This window comes from Petaurus breviceps, unplaced genomic scaffold (genome assembly GCF_028583685.1).
Source record: "Petaurus breviceps papuanus isolate PSGF00001 unplaced genomic scaffold, PetGlider_PUasm1.0 131, whole genome shotgun sequence".
NCBI lineage: Eukaryota > Metazoa > Chordata > Mammalia > Diprotodontia > Petauridae > Petaurus > Petaurus breviceps.
The window spans coordinates 1,555,992-1,564,552 of NW_027185674.1; the positions used below are offsets into that span (position 1 = coordinate 1,555,992).

The window sequence follows — 8,561 nt, forward strand, 5'->3', positions numbered from 1 at the left end:
TCCGATGCTGTTGGACTTGAGAGGATACTGTAAGTGATCTTATGATTTAGGCATCCTTGGCTGGAAAGCCAGGTTAAGCCGAGGCTTCCCACCTACTTGAAATAGAGAACTGGGAAAGATCTTAATTTGGAAAATCCAGGGTCATCTGCTATGTCCTGGGCTCCATTTTCCCATGACTTATGGAGGAGGGAGCCAGGCTGATGACTTTGCACAGCTCTACCTCCCTTAAATCCAATTCAGCCTCATCGTATCATTGCTCCTCTTTATGAACAAAACATGAGCAACAGGTATAGGCTGAAAATAGAAAAAGTCAAAGGGAATGGTGGACACTTCAATCACCCCGTGTTTCTTTCCCAAAATCTCCTGCAGAAATGGCCCTGGTTAAGTCTGAGAGCAAGTCACTTTGTAAAATGGGTACAATGTAATGGGATTTTATTATTACTATTATTTATGAGTCCTGAGAGCAAAGCCGATATTTGGACCAGACAGAATGTGTGGGAATGTTGGGCAGTAAACCGGAGGTTATCATTGTGCTGGGATTTCTATATCCTGGCTGGTTACTGGAAAAAATAGAGAATTTAGAGCTTAATTTGTTACCACTTTATCAGAGAACGGGATTCGTGGACATGGGCTGTTGTATTATCACTAGTTGCCAGCACCAAACCTTACCCAACGTCCTACCCCTTTCACTGTAGAAGAGAGTTGTCTGTCCGGTTGGGTTTTCTCACTTTGTGCCGCCGCCCCCCCCCCCCCCGAATCTGCTCTTGGGTGGTCTGTGTGCCAATTTTGTGTGTTAATATTGATAACATGAGCGTGTTGACTGTATTTATTTCCTGTGTGGACAATATTGAAATGTTAATCACAAGCTTCTCAGCCAAAATAGCATATTGTTTTCGTTTATTCTGGAGGCATGTAGAAGTAAAGGCTTTCATGGATACATTACTAATGTAATGCATTGGCATGTTCTCTTTCCTGCTCCCTTTCTTCCTCCATTGAGCTAACTGCTTTGCCTGAAGCTGACCGGCATTTTACAGTCTGTCTTTCACAACTTCAACACAATTCAACACGATCTCATGTTATTCTCTAATTATTGTATATGTGTGCATGTCATCCCCACAACGAGACTGTAAGCTACCTGAGGACAGGGTTTGTGCCTTATATTACTTCTGTAACCTCCTCCTCCCCTCAGCATTTAGCAACATGCCAAGAACACAGCAGGTGCTGAAAAGATATTCAGTCGATGGACTGGTTGACTGGTCTGAGGTATCTTGGACCCCTTTAGTGAAAGGATAGGGTAACAGAGCCAGAGAGGGCCTTGGGGGATGAGTAAATTGCAAACAAGTAGTGGGAATGAAGGGTAGTGGTGTAGGGATGCGGGTTGGAGGAGGGGGAGACAAGGGCTTGCTCCTGAAGGGGTCCTTTGTCTGGTAGTCCCAGATTAGGTCGCAGCCCATTGTGCCAACGGATTCCCAGGGTAGGAGAGGGGCCCATCGGCAAAGAAGCAGAGCAGCTTGAACAGTGAAAGGCTATGGATCACGAGCAAGTCTGGTGGTGGGTCTTTATCTTGGAATCTCCTCAGCACGTTGTAGCTTGGCTTTGGAGCCAGCTAGCTGCCATCCCCAAACAGCCACAGGAGACGTCTCGTAAAAACATCTCAGACTCTTTCAGAGATGCCGATATCGATTTGTTTGTTTCCTTCGTATTTTTTCCCCCGAGTTTTATTAGTAAAACCCTGAGAAACCTCTCAAACATGTCATAACCTTGAAGCGTTATTCTGCCCGGGACGTTTCTCCTCTCTTAGCCTTCATGTTCTTGCCTGGCCAAAGTAACCCCTCTCTTTTTCTCTCCTTCTCTCTCCTTCCCCCATTTATTGGGGAGGGGCTAGAGAAGGGGAGCTGTTATTCTCTGCAGAACAAAGAATTCAAGAGCCTGACAGAGCAGCTGTCCACAGTGACGTCTGCCCACAACATGGAGGTGGAGAGGCTGAAGAAAGAGCTGACCAGATACCAGCAGAGCCAGGGTGGGGACGACAGCCAGAGACTGAGCCTCCAGGAGGAGATTGAGAGCCTCCGGGCACAGTTGCAGAAAGCCCACTCAGAGAGGAAGATCCTCGAAGACATCCACACCCAGGAGAAAGATGAGCTGACAAAGGTAGGGCCAGACACACAGAAACAATCCTGACTGCTGGGATGGGAGAAACCATGGCCCCACAAAGGCCACTTCTCCCCTACCTTCTTCCTCTGTTTATGAGGATGGTGGGAATTACCTGGGTTGCTTTCCTAAGTGACAACTGGGGTGACAAAGATGTTCAGAGTGGTCTGCATTCCCCTGCTTCCAAATAAGACCCTGGCAAAGCCATCCAATACAAGTAAGACTGAGACTCTAGATTCCTGGTGATTCTCTGTCAGAAGGATCAGTCACACTGATTGATGATGCTCTGTTCATGGGAGACATTTTTTGTTTAAGTAAATTAAAAGCAGGTCCTGGTTCTGTCTTGAACATTGAGATTCCTTGATATGAACCTCAAAGCCTAGGTACATTTCCCCAGTATCCTGGTTACCTTTAATAGGCATGGCCTGAGTATCCCTTAGGTCATCCCTAAATCCCTTTTGAAGCTATTGAAGGGTAATGGGGTCTGTATCTTTGAAGTAGAACTACCATTTGATTTTGTCTTCACCTTAGTTCTCAAAGGATCTCTATCTCTCACACCTTGGACTGAAGTAGGCTAGGCCTTCCCTCTGCCTCATTCCGCCTAAGGGATTCTTCAACTTCACGCTGACCTTGTCAATCCCTCTACTCTCCCTTTTCTCCAAGTCTATCACCACCGCTCCAGCTCTCTTTCTTCTTTTCACAGTCCTGACTTGGTAGTCAGACAGTCCATTATATAGCGTCTCCCCATCTTGACTTCCTTGCCCCCTTTCTCCAGTCACCATTAATGACCTGCCAGTCCTCACCCCACCACAATATAAGGCCACCAGATGGAGTTTCCAGGGCTCAGGAGTGTTCATAATTGGGAAAAACAAGACTTTTAATATATATAAGGCATAAGATGTATTGTGAAACCTAGGAAAACTCAGTCTGTGCTCTGCCACAAATTATGTGATGTTTGTCATTATTTAAACCCATGGGATTTCAGTTTCCCTCCCTGTAAAATGAGACAAGATGATCCTTATGGTCTCTTCCAGCTGTAAAGTGACACAGTGCTGTGACAACCTGCATTTCTGTACTGCATCTGTCTCATAGACATGGACGTTGCATGAGATAGCTTCAATTTCCCTGCCTGAAAGAGCAGTCCTTTTATTACCTTATTACCCAGCCCTCAGGTCTTCTCTCCTATTGGTTGCTCTCGTTTCCATTGCCCTCTTTTCTTTTCTATTCCTTCTCCTTTTCTGGGCCTTCAAATACAGCTTAGAAATAACTTGCTGCTCCCAATTCCAGACAGATCTCCAACAAGATCCCACAGTGCCCTTGGTGCAGCATCAGCATCCTCTAGCCACGCTTGTGATAAAGTATCCCTGGTGCTTCCTACTGAGCAGTGATGGAGGGGGGAGAGAGGAGAAACAGTCACTCAGGAGACTTCCCAAAGGGGCCAGCTACGTGGTATATTGAATAGAGCTTTGGACCTGGAGTCAAGAAGCCCTGAGCTCGAATCTGGCCTCTGCCACTTTATAGCTATGGGACCCTGGACAAATCATTTACCTCTCTCAACCTCAATTTCTTCATCTATAAAATGGGTTAATAATATTACTTACCTCCCACAGTTATTGTGAGTCTCAGATGAGATAATATTTGCAAAAGCACTTTGTAAACTTTGAAGTGCTCTATAAATGCTAGCTATTATTATTATTATTATTATTAGATGCAGGTGGCTGTCAGCTGTAGCAGCAAGCACCCTAGTATACTCAGGATGACTGCTAGCACAAGTTCTTTGATCAGCTTTTCTAAAGGAAAACAATTTGAAAAGGCTTAATAATCATACTTTAATTAAACATATATATCATTTACTTAGTTCAGGGGAAAAGGCACCCTGAACTTAAGAGAAAACAAGCAGTTACAAGCAAGCAAAAAATAGAGAAACAGACCAACAGACAGGGCTTCTAGCTGCCTGACCATTACATCCATACCTCGTTAGTTACCAGAGAGAGAAGTACCAACATCTGGGTTTTCAAAGCCTGGGGACTCAACAGTTGCTCAGAGTCTCATCTGGCCACATCACACAACTATACAACTCTTCCCAAAGTAAGCCCCAAAGCAAAACCTCACATCAGGGTATATGTAGCCTTCTCCAGGGTCAGAGAATATCACAACCCTCATGACCCACTGCCCAATCACAAAGTAACAAGGTATGGGTTTTCCTGAAAGACAAGCCTCCCACCACAGGCTCCATGTGACCACATTCAGCCTATTAGGGGGCAGAGTTTATTTTCAAATCAGTAAAGGTCCTCAGGTTCACTTAAGCCTATCAAGAGGCAAGGAAGATCTTCAAATTCCCATTACTATTACATCAACCCAATATGATTTGAAGGCCAATACGAGGCCTCCTTGCTGCCCATATGGTACCCTCCCTGCCTGCCATGGTACATGAAATTCCCTCTCTCAAAGCCACTTTGGGATAAAGCAATATGCTTCTAGGAGACCCTGTTCGAAGGCATGTTTAATTACCAGTGTGCCTCATGCCCAGAACAAAGTATACCTTCCTTAATAAATATGCAAGCATGAATAGGAAGAGAAGTTTCCTATTTTCATTGATTTCAGTGTCAGAGAGTTGGGTTTGCCTCTTGGGGCCTCAGTTTCCTTCTCTGGAAAATGAGCTAGTTGGACTAGATGACTTTTGAGGCCCCTTCCAGCTTCAAATCCTGTAAAGTAAGAATCACACATTCGTCTTAGAGTGATCCAGCAACTTGTACTGTAGCCAGAGGGACGTGAGTTAAACATAAAAAATAATGTGCTGAAAGATCAAATGTTAAGCCTTGGAACAAGCTACTGAAGGTGGGGAGAGGAAGGAGATCTCCCTTCCTGGAGCTCTTTAATAGATAAGGCAGATAACCACCTGCCACGGCTAATTAACGCAGGGCTACATCTGCCTTCCAGTCCTGGAAAGGGGAAAGTGGGGTTCAGTGACTGGACGTCACGATCCCCTGGGTCTCCACTTAGCTCCAGGTTCCTATCAAGGCAACTGGACAAGGGAGAGTATTTTCTGGGTGACTGTTCCTTTTCTACTAAATTCTCCCTAGAGCTATATCTGCCCAGACCCCTTGGCTCTTTCCCTTTTGATCTGTGAAGAAGAGCCCTGTGCTGGGTGCTTTGTGCCCTATTATTGTTTTGTGTTGACTGAAAGAAAGGATCAGGCTGGCCCCTCACAGGGCCTCCCCAGAGCAAAGGAGATAGCTCATTAGCCCCTCCCTTCCCCCACCCTCCCCAAAGCCTGGCTCTGAAGGAAGCTTTGTATGGCAGGTCCCTATGAAGCCAAGAAACAGTAGATGGGAAAGCTTCTCCACACATCACCCCCACTTGTCCCCTCGATTCCCTGGCTTAGCTTGGGGCTCCCACCTGGGGGATTAGGAGGAGAAGGAAATGCTTGTTTTGTGACTAAACCTCTCTGAGAAAGGAGAGGGTTCTGTCTGTCACCAAGTGAGGAGTGAGACAAAGAATGTTGCTTTCCCAGGAGTGGGACCACCCCTGCCTTTTTAGACCCTGCCCCAGGAGACAGTGTACATGGAGTGAGTACTGACTGGAGGGTAGGGGACAGGAGTAATGCAGCCTTATTTCTGGGTGGAGTCCAAGAGGAAGGAGCTCTCACCATTCTAAGTTTGGAGTGAATAGATGCTGCTGGCTGCCAGTGCCCCACAACAGAAGCTGAGGCAAATATCTGAATCATTCAGATTTAGGGAGAAGAGAGGGGAGGAACAGAGGTGATCTCTACATGCTTGTTTCCTTCCTCTTCCTTTATTTGGGCCACTAAGTGGGAGATGGATTGGAGAAGGGGAAGACTGGAAGAGACCATTACAATAGACCAGAAGGGAGATAGAAGAATGATGCTCTTGTATGAACATAGAAAAGGAAGCAGAAGTGAAGGAGATGAAATTAACAAGACTTTGCATCTGGCTCAATATGGGGAGTAATGGAGAGACAAGAGTCACGATAACAACTTCATTTTTTTCTTTACATCCCCTCCATCTATTACATTTGCTTGTATGCAGGGATAGGGGTAGGGAGTGGACCAGTGATTTCATCTGCATGAGGAACTTCCACATGTGGACACTCTCTTCGAAAGCAAGTTGCCACCTTCTTTGCTAATCATAGTCTTAAAGAGTTGCCTAGAGTATTGAGATAGAGCATCAGACCTGAAGTCAGGAAGACTTATCTTCCCGAGTTCAAATTTGGCCTCAGACACCCTGTTTGCCTCAGTTTCCTCATTTGTCAAATGAACTGGAGAAAGCAAACCACTCCAGTATCTTTGCCAAGAAAACCCCCAACAGGATCAGGAAGAGTCAGACACAACTGAAAAATAAACTGAACAAGAGATCACTGAGAGGTTAATTTACTGTCCACAGTCACACAGCCAGTATGTTCCAGAGGCAAGACTGAAACCCAGTTCCTCTTAGCTTTGAAGTCAACAGCTCTGCCCATCAGGCCATGCTGAATACAATGTATGCTTAATGAATTTTTGTTGAGTTGAATTGGACTTAATTGACTTGCATGTGATCCTGTGAGTTTGATTCACTGACTCCAAAATAACCCTGAAAAATCCATATCCAGAGGGTTCTTGAGTATAATTTCTGACTATTCTTAGCAACTTGCCTGCCTTGCTACAGGCATACACCAATTTACAATGTTAAAATCAGCATGATTGACTCATATGCTCACCTCCAATAGCTCCTTCTCCTGAGTGGGCCAGTAGTTATTCACAAGGTCATTCTAAAAGAATTAAATAAAAACCATTATCTCAGGCAAGCCAGCCTTCTGGATGTCTCCCAGATGTTATAGGCCATCAAAAAGGGTAACAAGATAAAGGTAATAGCTAACATGCATAAAGCACCTTTAGATTTGAAAAGGACCTGCTTATATCATCTTATTTGACATCAGCCCTGTGAGGGTAGGTGCTGTTATTATTCCCATTTTGCAGGTGAGGAAACTATTAGAAGAGTGAAGTGACTTACCCAGGATCACACAGCTAGTGAGGACCTGATTGAGGATTCTTATTCATCGAATCCTGATTTAAGTCCTGTGTTGTATCCAATCCCTAACCTTTTGCTAAGCAAATAAGAGGCTCTGATCCCAGATTTTCCACAAATAACTCCATATTATTCACACATACATATAAAGAGCTCTTCTGATCACACAGTCATAATGTAGAGCTGAAGGGAACCTTCAGAGTTCAACCATGTCATTCTATAGATGAGGAAACTTAGGCTAAGCTGGTTAAATGACTTGGCAGAACTGAGATTCAAACCCCCAAACCATTGTCCTTTCTACTACACTACACTTGCCTTCTGTAGAACAAGATGGATGGTAAAAGTGTGATAAGAAAACTACCAAGGCTTCAAGAAAGTGGCATCTGAGCTGGACCTTAAAGGACAGTTAGGAATTAGAAAAACAGGGCTGAGAGGTCAGGCATTCAAACAGAGAGACAACTAAGCAAAAGCCCAGAGGCAGGAAATCACAGGTCATGTTTAGGGAACAACAAGTCTAATTTGTAGATGAAGGTACATGATGAAGAACAGTGAAAGAGAAGGCTGGAAAGGAATATGGAAGTCAAATCATGGTGGCCATGAATACCAGTCTAAGACACCTAGAATTTTTCCACTAGGCATTGGGGAGCCACTGACAGATTTTGGGGCAGGGGATTGAAGTGATCAGACATGTCCAATTGGGAAGATGAATCTAGAAACCATTTAGGAGACTAATTTTGCTTCAGAGAGCAGAGAAACTATTGAGGTGCAATCCAAGTGAGGCCATCAGGCTCCATATAATTGAACAGGGACATATTAGCCTGATTTGTACTATTCCGCTCCTGATCATTAGGGGCTAGTGGGCTTCCGCAACAAGTCATTAGAAATACAACAATATTAGAATCATCCCATTTGGATCTTTTTTTAAAGAAGGTAGAGTGAAAACAAGCCATAGTTTTGGCATCAGAGGACCTGGGTTCAAGTCCCAGCTTTTCCCTTGGTCAAGTAATTATGACCTTGGGCAAATATCATCTGTTCTCTGAGCTTCAGTTTTCTCATCTGTAAAATGAGAGGATTTAAGGGGCAACTAGGTGGTGAAGTGGACAGAGAAACTGGCCTTGCAGTCCAAAGAACCTGAGTTCAAATACTACCTCAGACACTTTACTAGCTGTGTGACTCTGGGCAAGGAGAGAGAGAGAGAGAGAGAGAGAGAATGAGAGAGAATTTAACCAGCAATCCTATAAAGTCTCTTCCAGTTATAAATCTACAATCCTGTTCGTCCTGTTAATGGATCCTAGAACCTAGTCAGGGTATTATTGTCACTTTGATATTTCTCATCACATCTTCTAAGAACTGTGGAAAGGGAAATAGTTTGACTACAAAGGTTGT

At 44.5% G+C, this 8,561-nt stretch overlaps 1 protein-coding gene across 4 annotated transcripts in view; it reads left to right on the plus strand.

Moving 5' to 3' along the window:
• MYO5B (myosin VB) overlaps positions 1-8,561 on the plus strand; it is a 565,409-nt gene that overhangs the window by 457,303 nt on the left and 99,545 nt on the right. For all 4 annotated transcript variants that reach the window (XM_069104353.1, XM_069104327.1, XM_069104336.1 and 1 more), the window contains one exon: positions 1,912-2,151. In XM_069104353.1, coding sequence (XP_068960454.1) covers positions 1,912-2,151 — 240 coding nt within the window. The remainder of the gene's footprint in view (positions 1-1,911; positions 2,152-8,561) is intronic.